This window comes from Botryllus schlosseri, chromosome 12, assembly GCF_051294905.1.
Source record: "Botryllus schlosseri isolate E-star chromosome 12, Bs_hap1, whole genome shotgun sequence".
In the NCBI taxonomy this organism is placed as follows: domain Eukaryota; kingdom Metazoa; phylum Chordata; class Ascidiacea; order Stolidobranchia; family Styelidae; genus Botryllus; species Botryllus schlosseri.
This window is the reverse complement of record NC_137247.1, coordinates 1,196,061-1,214,738: the sequence shown is the minus strand read 5'-3', so window position 1 is coordinate 1,214,738 and position 18,678 is coordinate 1,196,061. Positions and strand designations below refer to the sequence as shown.

The window sequence follows — 18,678 nt, the reverse complement described above, 5'->3', positions numbered from 1 at the left end:
AAATCATAACGCATGCTACTAAGGATGACCTGATAATTGATTCGTGGCATAGGGACGATTCTTAGTTCACGTACATTATGTAAAATAATCCTTTGATTAAAAAAAATGAATAAAACATTTGTTACCACACTTCAAGTCACGGCTCACCGGCAAACCTCTCGCGGCACCTACGTTAAAATCACTGTTGTCGGGAAATTCATGTGACCATCATAAATTTACTTTTTTACGTTGGAAACGCCATTGTGACGTCATGTTGATAAAATTCGCTCGCAGCACTTGCCCCACCACCCGATATTGTCACGAGCCGCCACTGCATTTTATCATAAAACAGTGACAACGTACTTGAAGTCGTTCTCCGCGTCCTCGCAGGTGCCCCCGTTCAGACACGGCTTGCCGAGACAATCGTTAATGTTTTGCTCACAGCGTGTCCCAGTGAACCCAGGCCTGCAGTCGCAGACATAACTAAACGAAACAACAATGTAAAATTAGTCTCCTGGTACCATGTGAATTAGGTATATTTCCGCACGTAAAATCCGTCGAAGATAACGAATACACATGATTGCATTGAAGACCCAACATGTTGACGGTGCTCTTACGATCGTGTGACTAGAAAATGTTCCGCTTTTCCAAATTAGATTGGAATTAGACGGATATCTACATTTTTTCCGAAGTTATATTACAACTAGAATGACTGATTCGCAAAACCTTAAAAATTGTATTGAATTCCGAATTTCAAAGAAATGCAATAAACATCGAGTTCATGTTCATAATAAATTACAGTAGAGGTAATTCTCATAAGCACGATCATGACAAGTGTCTGTACATCAATTAAAAGACTTTTATAATGATAACTATACGCAGTCGTTTGTCCGAATTTGATTAGAATTAGATTGACTGAATTCGGAAAATTGAATTAAAATCCAAATTCGAGAGAAATACAACAAATATCAAGTTCGATTCATATCAAACCAAAGATCATTCTCATAAGCCCAAGAATGGCAGATACATGTTCACAAGCATTGGCTCGTTTCGTCCTACAAAGTTCTCCTGGAGCATTTCCAGGACAAGAAAATAGATTATAATTAATATTATAGCATAGAAACATTTCACAAATTAAATAACAATTCGATAACCGGCATCTCTATCCTATTGGTGCAACTTCGCAACTATAATGATCTATTTTTCCAAGTCTAGATTTGACTGATCACTGAATGCGAGAAAATGTAATGACCCACCGTCCGATTCCATCGACGCAGCTCCCTCCGTTTTGACAAGGACTTGAACCACACTCGTCGACGTCGATCTGACACGAGCCGCCACTGTACCCAGGATCACAGACGCAAGCTGAAATTGATATCACCCTTAGCTGCGATGTTTAAATCCAGATTGAAAACATGAAGAACTGAACAGATAATCATATACCGAGCAATACTTTACAACGTTGGATCCAAATATATCTTATACGCTCAACTCACGCGCTTATGTAGAACCACTTGGAGGTACTGAACATCAGTAGACTAGTAGTAAGCTATAATATAATCGCCAGCAACCCCTGCCGAGTACCAGCCGAAAATATTCGGGTATACTTCAATATTGATATAGTATTCCAATATGCATAGTATTGGTGTTCACAAGCATATTTGATTTGTGGAACAAATCTATTAAGAACCGCGAAGACATTTCAGCATTTAGTTACAGATATAGTGCTTTAAATTTAGTAATATCATCGAACCTTATAAGACATACGATTTGGTGAATACAGTCAGCGTTGGTAGTCAGGTAGAAGTAAATACAACCTCATAAGTTACGACTGAAGTACAAAGTAGCGAATAAAAAGTCATTTCGAAACTACTTCAATCGGAAGTGCGAAATGAAAGGTTTGACAAGTGCTCGAGTAAAAACTTTGGAAAAGAAAAGTTGGTTGAGGAATCGCAAACTTTTAGCAGTTGAATTGGAATTTTCTGTACTTACGACATTGCATAGTGTGCAAAGTAGATATTGGCGACCAACGCAAAATGACTATAAATGTCACTGCAACTAATAGGTGCAATTTTAGAAAATAAATTCAGTTTCCTTCATACGGTGACTATTTCACACTGCTGCTAGGACTAGTTTTGTTAGAAACGGCTAAGTTGAAGTGGAAGTATATAAAAGCATAGCCAATGCAGTAAGTAGCGCAAGAAGGCAACATCTACTTGAGTACGATTTTACTGACTACGCCTGTATACTTTATATGAGTTACAGAAAATAACATTTTAGTAGGCAAAACCTACTTGAGTGCTCCGAAAAAGTAAACGTACTTCTTTACTGACCGCGTCTTTGAAAGATTTGAGTGAAATAAAATAGAGCTTGATCCGAACCTGAGTTATCCGGATCGCAAGTTCCGTTGGTGCCGCAGTCGATATCGTAGCACGGGTCCCGGTCGCCGCGACTTTTAGGCTTAGTTCTCACTTCGGGCGTTGGCTCCGCGCCATGCCGTTTAATAACAATTGCGGGCGCGAGGTGCTGAGATGGTTCATCTGAAAAGGGATTCATCTCAATTTTCCGCGCCAATTGTAGCGAAAAAAGTGTGTATTCCCACCCCACCCAAAAAGTGGACACGAAAACAGAATTATTCTGAGATAGAAATCAAGCATGGTATGTTAATCCAAAACATATACCTGGCAAACTAGAATAGGCACAAATGTAGTGCGAAGGAACGTGGACATTTGTACGAATGCTTTACACCAGGGCTACTCGACTAGCGGACCGTGGACCTTTTCAGTGTTGAATACAAAACCAAATCTATTATTGTTGATTTGACAGAATAATAAATACATTTCGCTTATAGCTTCTGCTAATACCTCCTTACAGGATTTGGAAATAGCTACACCATATCGCAACAGTAACTCCGCAAGTCATTTCATGAGGGATGAACTTTTGTAACGAAGCATATGCTAAAATAGATGAGTGAGCCTGCTCGACACCATCGCGCAATAACTAAATCGAAACACACAAATAAGGTATGCTGTTCAATCGCTTACGAGTCCAGGAAACATTTGTTTGACCTCCGAAAACGAGGAGGGTTGGGATGATTATGTTCAAAATAAGGTCAGTTAACGGTTAAGGGTTAGTCTCATCAGGATTGAGGGTGAGGGTCCTAAACATACGCACCCCCAACCCTAAGGACGCCAATCCTAATGATACCAACCCCCACTCTACACTCAACCCTAATGATACCAACCCCCACTCTATACTCAACCCTAATGATACCAACCTTAAAGACCCTAACCCAACCCTAATGATCCTACCCCTCCAGTCTGAGGAGCTTCACTTCCAACTGGAATATACTATCCCTTCACGGTAGACATAACGTATTGTGGTCATAATCGCTGGAACCCGTAGCCGAGAACGGATTTTCTGAATTCCGAGGTATGTGGGCCACCTCTTGAACGCAAATGCGGACTCTCTTCGCTAGAGTGCAGTTACTACCTCGTATGTCTTCCAAGACGACTTCGTACATTCTCTGTCCCGGACGCTCCACGTTCGTATGCTGGGTCATCGAGAGGCCTAGCCTGGATGCGCTCCAGAAATTGTCAGTTGTCGTTTGTTGCGACGTGCGGCTTACGAACGGATATCCCAACGCGCGACAATACCCGGTCTGCAAAGACCAGGACTTTGTTCAGGATTATAGCCCGACAGATATCTAGCACAGTGGTTCCCAACCTCTTTCGACCGATTGACCCCTTATCAATCTCGACATATCGTTATCGCCCCCCTCCCCCATAGTTTCGGATACGAGAAAGAGGACATATAAACTAGGGTTACCATATTTCAGCAACCCAAATTCCGGACACTCTTTAGCACCCACTAGTGGATTTCAAAATGAGTTATGACGTCACACTAGCAAACTTTTGCTCATAGACCAGAGGTGGTCACGATCCGGTTCAGGAGTATGTGGCTGTGTGTATTTTATAATCGGGAACGAAAGCTCATGTTTTCAGCTTCCTACCGCCCACATAATCAATGATTCTGAGCCCGCACTATAGGGTAATCGCTGCAACTTCTGGGTGGGGGTGCTTGCTATATGAACTTGGTTTTTATATGCATCTGGTCGTTGAATTATTTGAATGAATTCTGTCAATAATATTGGTTGTTCCATATATCACTATATAGATACTACTCTCCGCCCACATGATCAGAGTTAGCGGTAGTGCTGGTGGAGGATAATGAGCTCGAAAATACAGGGAGCGTAATTGGACATCGTTAAGTCATCAGCCTTATATGCCGGTGCGCACCACGGAGCTTTATAAACACCCCGCACCAGTGGTTTCCAACCTTTTATGGTCGCGACTCCATCTCCAATTTGAAAATGTTCTGTGGCCCGGATCAAAATTTGACGAGCTGATTACAAAACACCTTTGCTCAGACTTACTCGCGGGCTGATTTGGAAGCTGATTACGTTCAATTGGGTTACCATACGTCCTCTTTTAAAAGGATTTGTCCTCTTTTTTTACTTTTTTTAAAGTGTCCTCAGAGGACGCCCTTTTGTCCTCTTTTTTGAAAATTTAGGTCATATTTAGAGCAAAATGCGAGTGATATGCCGTCAATTAGCACAGCAGTGACGCTCAAACGGTATTTTGAGCTCTGAGCAGCGAAAAGATGACCTTTTTTTTAGTCAACCACCCGGCAATTTGGAGGAAGAAACGGTATTTTCGGCTCTGAGCGGGAAAGTTGACCTTTTTTTTCAACCGGTCACAAAGTGGGAAAAGTTCACCAAATTTTGAGAATTCTTCTCCGGTTTTGCAAGTCTCAAATTTCTGAAAGAGTGTACTCTTTTTAGATTTCCAAAACATGGTAAGCCTAACGTTCAACATATTCTCAAACCCCAGAATAAAGGCAAACGACCCCCCTCACGTTTGGAACCACTCTCTTTGAATGAAGCATTTAAACCGCCTTAACGATCTCTAGGAATATACCGTTCTCCTATAAATGCGATTACAATTAGGCTTATTCCAGTAAATGAAGGTTGTTTATATTTATATTTTATGGCAGATTTTGAGAGGCTGGTAGTCTCCTTATCAAAATCAATAAATGTGATAGTAAATCGCAGCGCGAAGAAAAATATCATGCATCAGCATAAATATTCCAAAAAAAATACTGTTTTTATGCTGAGTTACGAAAAAATTATGAGCCTACGTCAAGTCTTCAAAATTCCGGACATTTGGCATATTTTAGAAATTCCTCCCGGACGCTAGTTTGAACAGTGAAACTCCGGACATGTCCGGGAAATTCCGGACGTATGGCAACCCTAATATAAACAGAAATTTGTACAGATGACTCTGATCGCTGGTTATTTGACTCAAAAATGCCAAGGTTTCGCGGCCATCCCGGCATCTGAGGATAGTTTGTGGCGAATTGACCTTGTTTCAGACAAATTTCGCGGCAGTACCAGAATAGCCCGTTTTCCACGTGTATCTTGTGCCGGTATGCGGTTGCCGGCTAATTAAATATATCTGACTGAACGTTGTAACATGTTCGTCCCCTATCGCCGCCTTCGTGCGTTTTCTATCCTAAAAACTGCCCCTTTTGTAATTTTCGCCACCCCCTGTTTCTCAAAATCCCCGATATCGCCCACCTTGGGTACCACTGATCTAGTACCAATACTAATAACCGCGATATATTTAACTGGTATTTCAAAACATATGACATCTAGCTTTTGAGGCGCATTTCCAAAATTTCAGGGCATTGTACGGATTTTTTTCAATTATTTCGAAATCGTCACTGCTACTCGAGTAGCAACGCTGACTACTTTGATAACCCCGTTTTTTTTTTTGTACTTTCACTTCAAGTAGTTTTGACGTGCCTTTAAAATTGCTACGAATATTTATACCTGAGTAGATGTACTTCGACTTGAGTAGCAACGCTGACTGCTTTGACCATACCGCTGTGGAGTTGACAAAATAAAGATTAACACAAAACAACATGTTCGCAAATAAAATTTTTAAAAAGATGCGCCATGATTCAACCCAAACAGTTTGTTTTGATTTTCCTTCCAAGCTAATCAATTGGTAGATCTAACTACGAACCAGAGCTGTGTGTTCTTCGTTGATCCATCCTCTCATTTCATAGTTGAAAATGATAAATGTCCTGTTCCCGTCTGTCGCCACCGCCGCTTGAAAGGTACTTAATTCGTTTATCGCCCCCGACGATGTGATATCACCCACCAAATGCCTGAAATTGAAATACCATTATCGCAGTCTGTTCCACAGCGAGTACCAGAATACAAAGGTAACGATGCTGTACGCAGAGTTGGATAACTTAAAAAATTTCAGATTTTCCAAATTAGATTAGAATTAGAAACTTTTGCAACACAGTTTTTTTTCAAATTTTGATTAGCATTAGAAAATACTGAATTCGAAAAACTTGGAAATTTAACTAAATTGAAAATTTGAAAGAAACTAAACAAAATCAACTTCAGTTCGTATCATATCAAAGTCAATTGTCATAAGCACGAGAACGACAAATGTCTGTTTCAGAAGCTTGGTTCGTTCTGCACTAAGTTCACCTGTAGCGTTTTCAGGAAAACGATTATTAGAATAAAAATTAAAACAGACACATTTCACGCATTAGATTACAATTAGATTACCATTAGTTCACTTTAATTAGTGTAATTAGTATACTGAATTTATCCAGCTGTCCAAGTCTGGTCGAGGGCAACGGAAATACAGTAAGTTAAGAGTTGGACACGCCTACATATCCTTTCAAGCGAAGATGAGTATCAGTACGATCCCGCTTTTACACTCTGTTATTGCGCAGGTCACCTTGGATTTGATGCTATGAATAGAATCGCGGCTCAGATTCGTGCGAGGTGCTAGCAAAAAGCGAATTCGCCACTTGAGAAACGTAAACAATCATCTCTATTGTGCTTTCTCGCGACGGTTAATACATCCAGGCCAGACTCGGAAATCTCGCAAATTTCAAACTTTTGTAAACAAAATTTTAATTATAACTATATATTTATTTTTATTTAATTAGACTAGAATTGCAATTATACCTACAGAGGTTTTTCAAATGAGATTAGAATTAGAATTACTGAATTCGCAAATATCAGAGTTCATCCTCATAAGCACGAAAATGACAAATGTTTGTACAACAACCTTGGCTCGTTTCGCACTGCACACGGCTCTCCTGTAGCGATTTCATGCAAAATCAGATATTAGATTAAAATTTTATCGATTTTAGAGATATTAGATTAAAATTTGAGCGTATATTAGAATCAGATTACCGCCATTTTACTATATTAAGCCCAATTAGACTACTACTAATTATCTGGTTGTCCTAGTCTCATCCAGACTCCAGCATATTTTTTCCGTTTCCAGGCTGGGATAAAGACATTACTACATGCGCTACGATAACTGTTGGGCTGTGGGCGTATGCACATTGCCTGCATAGCTTCAATCGTATATCACCATGCTCGTGTGGTCAGAGTACTTGGTCGTCTTTGGTACTCAAGTAGAGATAGAAGTAGACGTAGATTAGGTATCGGCAAACTTGTAAAATTAGATACCTCTATAGTGAGACTAATTAAAGCGAAAGACCAGCAATATAATTTGTAAAATGTTTCTTTGCTTTAATTTTAATTCTAATCTTATCTGTGAAATGTTTCTTAGTTCTAATTTTAATTCTAATCTAATTTGTGAAATGTTTCCATTCTCTCATTTCAATTATATCCTAATTTCTTGTTTTTTGGTAAATGCTACAGCAGAACTAGTGCGAAACGTGCCAAGTCTGGTGTACATAAATTTGCCATTCTCGTGCTTATGATAGGAATATCACGTTGTATATTTTTGTCCTAGATGTTTTGCGGCTTATACACCGACTCACTATACACATGCGCAATTGCACATGCACACGACTTGCATATATGCATTGCATACCATGAGTGCATGATGTCTGATTTGCATATGCCAATATGGACAGGGAAAGTATACAGAAATAGCCACCCATCTATGCTATCCCGGTAATGCCAAGCGCGAAGTGGGGAGGCCATGAATACCAGTGGTACTAATCAGGTCTTTGTTCTGACCCGATCGGGGATTGATCCCACGGCCTACCCATCAAGAAGCCGGACTCTCGAACCATTCAATATCTATGTTTTTGCAATTTCAAATTTTAATCTAATTTCGAAAAGCTGAAAACTATCTATAGATGTCCAACTCTGCATAAGTGTTCGTCTGGTTAACAACGGTTAAGAACCACATTTCTCTGTCTCTCTGTATCAAGAACTGCGCTTACCAGGTCACGATTAATGCCCAAGTGGGCATGAAAATCTCTTCATCTTCAGGCTGGTAGGTCTTCGTGTTTTCATTGATCGTATCGCCCAGAGGTATCAGAAGGTCTAAATCTGAAGACTGTCGGTAATACACATAGCCCCGTCCGGTATCGGTGTCGCTACGACGAACGTTTGTCCAAAAAGGAGCTATGACTGCGGTTCTGTTGGGGTTTGCGTGCTCGTCCTTGCTGTGAAGCGAATTGAAATTCTTGATATCATCATGGTAAGGTGCAGACGTTAATCTTGAATAGGCCCTCGCCACTTACTCGACTAGACTGAAGATTCCGTGTGACGAAAGGCGTAATGACTTTGTCGTCGCGAAATCAGAGTCCAACACGAAGAGTCCGTCCTCAAATATCTGCAAAACACTGAAATCAGACACGTTCCTCGCAGGCAGAGTTGGTCAACTACACGATATTCAGGTTTTCCGAATTAGATTAGAATTAACATGATAGCTGTATATTTTTTCCGAATGAGATTAGAAACAGAATTGCTGAATTACAAAACCGTGGATTCCGAATTCCGAACTAAAAAGAAATACATCAAAAATCAAGTCTGTACGCCAAGCTGGTCACTTTTCGCACTGCACAGTGCATAGTTCTCCTTCGGAATTTTCTACTCGCAAGCCATGTACTATTTCTAGAATTTGTATCACTTTTGAATATCATTACCGAGATAAATTTTATTAGCAAGCAAACACTTTTCGTGCGTCACCAAATTCACCAAAGCCGAATTTTCGTTTATTCCGTCATCACCGCTATATTAAATTGAGAAAATTCTATTAACGTGAATGTTTGGTGGAAGTCGATCATTCAATTAATGTTGCAGCGCGGTCTTTAAGCGCTGATGGATGATGGTCTGGTTATTTACGCACAGATTTAACACGACGCGATCATAATCGGATTACTGCGGCTTTGTTTTGTAAACAGTTTGACAATGGGCGGGTTATCTGCGCCCTATACCTGTTTCATGGCGTCATTTCGTATATCTGGATGATGTAACATCATAGCTCACCTTATAGCCACGCGTCGATAGATTGGAGTGGCTATATCCCGCATGAATCAAAGCAAGTCAGAATCGGTCAGTATCAGTATGAGTTTATTAATATTTTCATCATTTCAAACACCACAAGACTGCGATACAATAAAAAGATAGGAAGATGTCGAAGCGAATTGGAGTATCCTTTGAAATCGGTCACCCACCCATGCCTAGGCGACGTAGAAGAGGCGAAGTACTTGTAACGTTTATATTTGTACGTTGCCCAAGTATACTTTTGTGTACTGACACTACTTCAGTGATTATGTTTCAGACTAGGCAGGTACAGCATTGCAATAAAGAATACCGCCGTGGTATAAAATGACCAGTGTAGTCGAAGCACCATGGCCAACTCTCAAGCGGCCAAGTTCTTTTACTACTTCAACTTCAATGTAACAGTTTCGTTGACAGTAATTGCCCCACAACAGCGTGAAATACCCCCAGTTTTGCGGTAACTAAATTTGCGATTTCGAACAAAATCTGCAGTTTGGCAGTAGGCCTATACTTACCAGAGTACATTTCGAACCTTTCATTTCTGCTTCCACTCGCAATAGTTTGGAAATATCTTGAAAATCGCTACTGGCACTTGAGTATAAATTTATGCCGTTACTTCTACTTCTACCCGAGCTCTAAGGCTGACTACTTTTACCACCCGTTTCTCTTATTAGTGGGGTAAGTTTTTGTGACTTTTTCAACTTTTTTGACAGATTGCTGCAGTTTCCTAAATACTTAGAATTTATGAAGCATGATGCTTGGAGATGTTTGCGGAAATTTTATATTGCAAATTCTTTCTATTTTTCATGCAACTGTCGAGTATCTCATACTCTAATAATTTTTTAAAATGTGTGCATAAGTGCAAATTTTACTGCAACTTTTGTTAAAATTAAGTGCAGCTTTTTCACGAATTTAGTGCGATAAAATCTTCCTCCACTTATGAGGTTCGATGATATTTGTAAGTTTCAGTTCTAGAATAAAGTCACTACTAGTGTTTAAATTCGATGAATATTCTAGGGAAATATGAACCATTTCCGACTATTCTTGGTTCTGGCAACCTCGTTATAAAATTGATGTCACTACTATTGTTTAAAATCGATTAATATTCAAAAAATAGTTCATACTTCTAGAATAAAGTCCCTTCTAGTGTTGAAAATCGACGAAAATTTCAGATATAGTTCATATTCTATGTATGCAACACAAACTTGCCCCATTTGTGAGGTTCGATGATATATACTTACTTGTAAATCGCTACTTCGACTTGAATACAAACGATGAATACGTTGACCACCTCTTAACCAAGTAAATTCCATCGATCGAACTCACCGATGCCGAGTTGTATGTTAATCCAGCCATGGAAAGTGCCGTTGTGAAACTAATTCTGCCAGCCTCTTGACCAGTCCTGGGCAGCTTCTGATCTCCCACTGACTCGCCGAACTCCATGAAGTGTGGCCGAATTTCAGAGCCTGCAGCACGAAAGGCGTAGACATGACTTGTAATCGAAAATGGCGCATGGATTACAAATACGGAGTCGAAAAACTAGAAGATTTACAGCTTTTCCATTACTAGATTAGAATTAGAATTACTGCTACACAGTTTTTACCTAATTACATTATAATTAGAATTATAGGTAACGCAGTTTTTTTTCGAATTAGATTACAACCAGAATTATGGCTACACAGTTTTTTTTCTCATCACATTGCAATTAGAATTATAGCTTCAATTTCTTTTAAATTAAATTTAAAATTTTTTAAATAAAATTGCTAAATTCGCAAACGCTTGGAAATCGTATGAAATTCCGAATCAGAAAGACAAAAAACAAAAATCGAGGTCGGTTCATGCCAAATCAGAGCTCGTTCACATCAGCGTCAGAATGGCAAATGTCTGTACACGAGGTTTGTCTCGTGTTGCGATATGCAGCTCTCTCGTAACATTTTCAGGAAAACCAGAGATAGAGCATGCAAATACTTCAGAAATTTGACTAGAATTAGATTACTGGCTATAATCAATCTAATTATGATAAAACTAGCAATATTAGTTGCCCAAGCGTGTCAAAATGTCAAATCCGCTCAGAACATATGTACAGTACACGTTGTACATGTCCACGATTTACAGAGCTTCAATATACAATTCAATATTATATTCATATTGGAATAAACCCGTTGTGATACAATTGTTGATATACAATGTTCTTACCGATTCTCTGCTAGTAACTAACGATTACCCTTGACGAGTGTCAGCTGAAGATATTCAGGTTTATTTCAATACGAAGATATTACGTAATTATAGATCCAACATAGATGAACGTTGCAACCAACGTGGCTGACTGATCTCCGACCTGCGTAATTCAGTGAAGCGATAATGCTCCACTAGATCAATCTTAATTAGGCGCGCGATATTCCAACTACACAATAGTCGAAGATTAAAGCTAGGCTCGGTTCAGGAAACGCTGTATACCGAACTCATTACACCTGCCTGTGGGTGTCACGTGGCGAGATTGCATTAACGGCGATCCTGAATGAATTCTTCAAACCGCAACCCGATTCTTAACCTTAGTTCAGCCCGACAAACAGTGTAATCGAAGATTCAGCTTTTTCGTAACCCGAACCAAAGGGTCGATTGAACTCTCCTAGGAGATTATCTGTTTACTGACGCAAACCACACTCCACCTTTCACTATTCAGGCCTTTTCTTGAAAAGTTTTCGAGAGGCCCCCAAACAGTCAAAGAACTTTCAGCTCTATCTATCGGCTGCAAGGACTACAGATTTTCTACTAACTCGTCGCGGTGCAATCTATAATGAAATAAACCAGGATATTTTGGCTGACACTCGCACGGGGTAGTCGTCAGCAACAATAGTATAAAGTGGAAAATATATTTGTAATGTTATTTCCAATTCGCTACTAATTAATCACGATTACCCCTTACGAGTGTCAGCCGAAAATATTCGGGTTCATTTCAGTATGAATATATTATTCAGTTATATATTGAGGTTCCGTACCTCCATGAAGCACTTCAAATAGCAGAGATTGCAGAATAACTATGTAAATCAGCAGATATATCACAAATATGCTTTAACAGTTCGTATATCGGGCTTTATCGGCACCTATCGAATCTACGATTCGAGTTGATACTGCAGCCAACCGTTTACGTCCATCCGCCCGAACTCCAATCAACACGTAATGAATCAATTTCGCGTGCGATACTCAGCGGATGAGGCAACACTAAACATAAGCTACACAACGGCACAAGAACTAGAACTATTCACATTTCAATATCCGCAACTCGAACAAGAATCAGAACTACTCAAAAAACAATAGTTAGTTGACCGTCAACAAACTAGATGTTTCGATTGTACCAGAGGTCGACCGATTATCGAAATGGCCGATTATAGAGGCCGATATTTAGAGCTTTCCCGATTATCGATATCGGCCTATGAAGGCCGGTATTGCGGCCGATATTTTACATTTAAAAAAATTCAAAAATAATGGAAATTCAATGCTGCGTGTTCTCAATCTCAAGAAATCGACGACGCAAAGGGTGATATATGACAGATTTACTCTTGCAGGACAAGTTTAACTTGGTGAGCATGCTGAGAAACTATGCTTCCTGCATTACAATCTACCTTTTCTGAACTGATTTGCAATTCTGTATCATGTTTTGCTTTTTGGGTTATCCCAATTTTCAACGAATGTGCACAATTAGGCAATAATTCTTTTCAATTTCAGTTTTCTCGTTTGTTGTTCAGCTTTCTGTGGCACGAACAAGTGCCATCTTGCCTAACATATAATATTTTTGTGGAAATTGTTCTCTGCTCCTTCGATATTAATATCGGCCTATGATATCGGTTATCGGCCTTGTGAGTATATATCGGTTTCGGTATCGGCCTGTAAAAATCAATATCGGTCGACCTCAGTTTGTACAAGTCCGCGAGTGTGTGTCTTGACCTTGAGAGAAGCTTTGAGATTGGCTCAGCGAACCCCAGTTGAGAACATATTAAAAGATTTCCCACGCACGCAGTATCATGCGAACTTACATTTGGGTATGTCACAATTCTCTAACTTGACATCGCCAGACAAGACGAAACAACTGGGCGGCGTGCCTCTGCAAAAGTCTCCGAGAAAAGTCGAGTTACGTGATGCAGAGTCGTTACTGGAAGTAAAATTCGTCCGTTATTAACGCGAGATGATGTTCAATCGCGCACCAAGGTAGGAAATACTAAGAGGTTGCGAGACTACTTACCTATTCCGAACGAGCAGAGAATCCCATCTTAGACACGACGTGCCTGATGTAGATTCGGCAACGCTTCCAGTATACGAAATCGAGGAGTTGTAACATTCTGGAATGAGAGTCCCTTGTAGATACAGAACTTCAATATACAATTGAATAGTATATTGCTATTGAAATAAACCTCAATATTTCAGGATGACACTCGGCAGGGGTCATCGTCAGCTACTATAGTAGAGATCTCGTAAGAAAGTTGTATATCAGCAACCGTATCATTTACATTATTATTTACACACATATCATTAAACGATCTGAAAAGTACTCAAGTAAGAAGCTTTGTTTAATCAGAAGGTGGCACTACAAATATAAAGCAATTTTAGAAATACAAATTATATTAAACGATACGGGGCTACTTTGCCAATTTATCTCACAAACATGATGGAAACCTATTCAAAAGATAACATATACTTTTAAAAAGTCCATACGTGTAACGAGTAAGTGATTTTGCGTAAAAATGTTCAGTAGACTTGAAATCAGCCAAAAACACTTGAGCAATAGTCCGAGTAGGCAGGGTTGTAATTACTGGAGTCACGATGTTTTGGTGACTCGACTTGGCTCGAGTCTTTTTTTCAAATGCGTAAAATATCTCGACTCGAGTCGAATTGTGTATTGACTCGACTTATACTCGAATCATTGTGCATTGCTCGAACCAAGTCATATGACTCGAGACTGGGACGGCCAAGACAGACATTTCATTGTAACTTCGAAGGATAGTAAAGTCACCTCATGATTGGTATTTCGCCTATCAGTTCTGATACTTGGAAATAGGACGAGAAACTGTTAGGACCGAGGAAGATTACGATTTCATGAATACGAGCCATACTAGATCACTCACTGAACAATGAAGACAATGCCTTGGACTCGGACTCGAGTCACAACACTATGACTCGCTGGTGAATTGAAAATGACTCGTCATGACTCGAGGCGACTTGTGACTCGGAACCTTGTGACTTGGTTAGAACTCTGCGAGTAGGCAAAACCTATTTAGGAATTCCAAAACAGTAGTATTTCGCTACTGACAAGCCTGTATCTCACCTTTCGATTTCGGGATGATCTCGCCCGAGGTGATCCCGGTGATCCAATCGGTTGGGTTGCTACTTGTTTTTACGTTAAGACGGAACACGACCACATCTGTCAGTCCGGGTGGCGGGTCCCAGTACAGCGTCACAGTGCTTCTCTCCCTGAATCAAAATGAAGCAGACTATTAGAAAATATGGCGGATTTTCTAAACGCGCGCCTAGAACTAGCATTATAGTACTACTCACTTCTGAACGGGATATAGTGGGTCCTATTTTCGTGTACCACCCCAAGATATCCCCAAAAGACACCCCAAGAATATATCTCCATAACTATTGCTGTATTTGACTCTTTTTCACCCATTGGAATGAGTGTCAAAGCACGATTTGTTACCTGAAAGCCTACTTTACCTTATTAACCCCTCACGCCGGTGAAAATCTGACCTATTTTCCATCCATGGACTTGTAGTGTACACACCACGGCATTCAAAATATGTTGTAAGACAAACGGCTACGCAATGAACGTATGTACATTAAAACGGCATTTCTCTGAATTGGTGATTAACGCGCGTCGTTGCCAAAATTTGTTGTGTCGTATTTATGGTAAAAACATACGACTTTATGTCAGAACAAGCTGAACTTGCAAAATTTTATTTGTGGTCAAAAGAAAGCTACATATTTCAGCTATTGAAAAGTTTTCTTGTGGATAAGACTAGAGAAATCTCGAAAACTCGACTTGAAGCTTAATTAATACTCGAATCGAAATTGCGTCATCCTGGTAATTCATTCAGCCCAGCCCGAGTTTTATACAAAGGTGTTCAAAGTAGGCATCAACGGTGCTCGTGTAAAAGTAGATCTCTACGAAAGTAGATTTAGAAGTAGCGGTGTCCATTTTCTAACTAAATAGGTAAAAAAAGAATTAAAGACTTAGCTTTGCCTCGACCTGAAAACATTACGATTGTTGTAGTGCAAGTAGTGCAAGTAGTGGAGATTTATTCAAAAAAAAAGAAGTTGAAGTGTTTCGGCGATATCATGGTATTTTGGGTATAAAAGATTTTTGTTTCCAAGTTTAAGAAATAATTGGGTATAGAATTATATTGAAACCAAATTTTCTCTAGGTTCCGGTGGGTTGCACGGAATGTTTTTGGTGTAACGTTGTTTAGCGCCCACGCCCAACAGTTACATTGGAAAGATATTGACAATATCACGGTATTTTGACTATCAAAAATTCTTGTTTCTAAGTTTTATCTATGTTCTCGTGGGTTATATGAGAAGTTTCCAGTATCACGTTATACAGCTACCAGAGTTAATTTCAAACGCGCGCATTAGTTAAATTGCGGAAAAAGCCGTATAAATAACCACCTCTGGTTATATATCGGTACCCATTCCCACGGATATAAACCTATACAGTAGATATTAACTCACCTAAAACGTGGTCCACTCGTGGCAGTGTTAGGACCTTCTGATTCCCCGCCACACGCAGCTAGCTTCGTGTCGTCATCCGAATAGAGGGAATTAAAACTGCCGACTGACAAGTTAGTTTGGAGGTCGTGCGATTGTAAGACAAACGATTTTATCGTATTGTTCATACTCTCGGCGATAATACTGACTTTCAGCGGGACTCTAGCAATGTAATTACGGCGCGCGAAAGAAATTTTCACTGGCGTCCCGTCTCCGTCGGTCGGATAATAATATTTGACATTTTGGAACGGATAGTCTCCTTCACATATTGCGGAGTCATCCGTTAAAAATTCAGCTGAAACTTGCGCCGAAAATAAGACTTTCAGTCTTTCGCTTTCGCCGAAAAAGTTTGGAAGAACTGTAGTCCTGTCGCAGAATAGAAAAAATAATACGATCCAAGTTTGTGAGGATATTCCACATTTTCGATCCATGTTTTGCTGGTTTTATCGGTGAAAATCCTCGAGTTCTTCCGTATTATCCATATCGTATGGTACAATCAAATATCCACGCCAACTTTATACGAGACAAGATAATTGTTCTGAAGGACAAATGTGGCAGATTTCTGCGAAGTTCTGTAAATGTGAAATGGTCAGAATTTAATATTATATTCATATTGAAATAAACTTATTTCGGCTGACACTCGTCAGGGGTAATCATCAGCAACTTGTGGAGAATTGAAAGGATCATCGCATATAAACAATCGCACTATGTTTATTAGAGCCATTGGTGCATTAGCAAGTTTGGACCATCACAATTTTATGAGACCATCTCTATTCGCTTCAGTTATATCTAGAGCACTCATGTTCAAGGAACTCGTCGATACCTGAAGCCTGCATTTCAGCATTTGAAAATTACATGTGTAGGTAAAAATTTTATACTAGAAGAATTTCCTTTATTTGTGATGAAGCTTCGACCCCCCCCCCCCCCCCCCCCCCCATCGTTACTCATGAGCTGGCTGACGGATGCTTTTATCAGAACCATAGCGTCCACGGGTCGCAAGAAACACAGTATTCTCTAAAAATGTTATGTAGGACTTCTTGCCAGTTATACTTATGATTCAAATTATGCATATCGCGGAAGAACTATCAAGTCGTCCGATTAGACTAATTAGAGCGAATTATTCACTATCTAACTCTTATCTAATGAAATCTTTCCATGCCTTCATTTTAATTCTAATATAATCTCTGACTTACCTGATAATGCTACAGGCTAGGTGTACAGTACATTCTCATGCTTACGAGAACGAGCCTTGATTTGAGTAAAATAAACTTGGTTTTGTTATCTATAATTATGAAGTTGATCTACCTACAGTAGGTATGCAGAATGTAACAAACAGCCTCAATACAATCATAAAAATATTAATAGCGTAAATAAACTCGAACTTTATGCAGTAGGATTCCGGATTTGTGCTATCCAATATCAATACGCTCAGCCAGCGCATTCCATATATAAACTATTGATATATGAATCGGGTTATTTGAACAGCTCTTTAGAGGTACAGGACTTCAATTTACAGTTCAATGGTATATTCGTATCGAAATAAACCATAGGATTTTCGGCTGACACTAGACAGGGACTAGTTGTAGACGAATACCCCTGACGAGTGTCAGCCGAAAATATCCGGTTGTATTTCAATATCAATATACAATTAAGTTATTTCAACAATCTAAGATAACTCATAAAATATGCATATATACAAGCAATCGGTTAAAATGTCTTCCTATATGCATCTGATCTAAAACATATCGGTTACCGAGGAAAGTATCCACCAGTAAAGTGGGATATTTCAGGAAAACGTCTTTATATAATTACACCCCGTTTCTATTTTCGCCTCGCTGAAAATAAACGTAGCCAGACTTTTTTCAAGATCAACTTCGGAAAAACGCTCCCTAATTGAGCATGCGCACTGCTATCGGTGAACTTTCGTGAACGATATTTACAGCAAGTCAAGGAATGCGAACGAAGTGTTTGTTCAAGATACAATTAAAACACATACCAATATTGTTACACATTTTTATACGTTAACTGATTGCAGACGTGGACAACTACAGATAATCCATGGCTGTCTAATTCTACTAATTGGAGCGAAAAAATCGAATCCTAATCTAATTTGTGAAATGTTTCTATCCTCTCATTTGAATTCTAGTATCATTTCTAGTTTTCCTGTAAATGCTACGGGGCAACTGTGTAGTGCAAGAATAGCCAAGCTCGGAGTACACTTTACAGTAGGGGTCTTCAAAAATGACGTTTTTTCTCAAATCGTACTGGCTACTTGATAAAATTGTTAGGCTACCTAATTTAAGCCTACACACCAAATTTGGTTCAATTCCAACCAGTAGCCGCATTGCTGCAGGACAATAAAGTTTCGATTTATTATTTAAAAATAAATAACAAAAAATTTGAAAATTTTCCGTTCACCCCGTGAAAGTGTTGGGTTGTCTATAGAAACGATGTTCACCAAATTTGGTTCAATTCCAACCAGTGGAAGCGGACTTATGGCCGTCGGAAAATTCGGATTTGAATAAAATAGTATTTACGGTGGGCACCTTTATCGTAAATAATTAAAGAATTGG

The 18,678-nt window shown here is 39.4% G+C and overlaps 1 protein-coding gene across 3 annotated transcripts in view; it reads right to left on the bottom strand.

Moving 5' to 3' along the window:
* Positions 1-17,154, bottom strand: part of LOC145452894 (uncharacterized) — a 50,906-nt gene extending 33,752 nt beyond the window's left edge. Inside the window, exons 1-12 of one of the 3 annotated variants that reach the window (XM_080331020.1) lie at positions 16,070-17,154; positions 14,664-14,809; positions 13,584-13,680; positions 13,378-13,493; positions 10,670-10,809; positions 8,581-8,672; positions 8,278-8,502; positions 6,069-6,213; positions 3,472-3,640; positions 2,361-2,519; positions 1,236-1,344; positions 343-462 (exon numbers count right to left, since the gene is read on the bottom strand). In XM_080331020.1, the coding sequence (XP_080187146.1) occupies positions 343-462; positions 1,236-1,344; positions 2,361-2,519; positions 3,472-3,640; positions 6,069-6,213; positions 8,278-8,502; positions 8,581-8,672; positions 10,670-10,809; positions 13,378-13,493; positions 13,584-13,680; positions 14,664-14,809; positions 16,070-16,536 (1,985 nt within the window). In that variant the 5' untranslated portion in view covers positions 16,537-17,154. The remainder of the gene's footprint in view (positions 1-342; positions 463-1,235; positions 1,345-2,360; positions 2,520-3,471; positions 3,641-6,068; positions 6,214-8,277; positions 8,503-8,580; positions 8,673-10,669; positions 10,810-13,377; positions 13,494-13,583; positions 13,681-14,663; positions 14,810-16,069) is intronic. The other 2 variants (XM_080331021.1, XM_080331022.1) reach the window with 2 other exon arrangements.
* Positions 17,155-18,678: the final 1,524 nt, after the last annotated feature.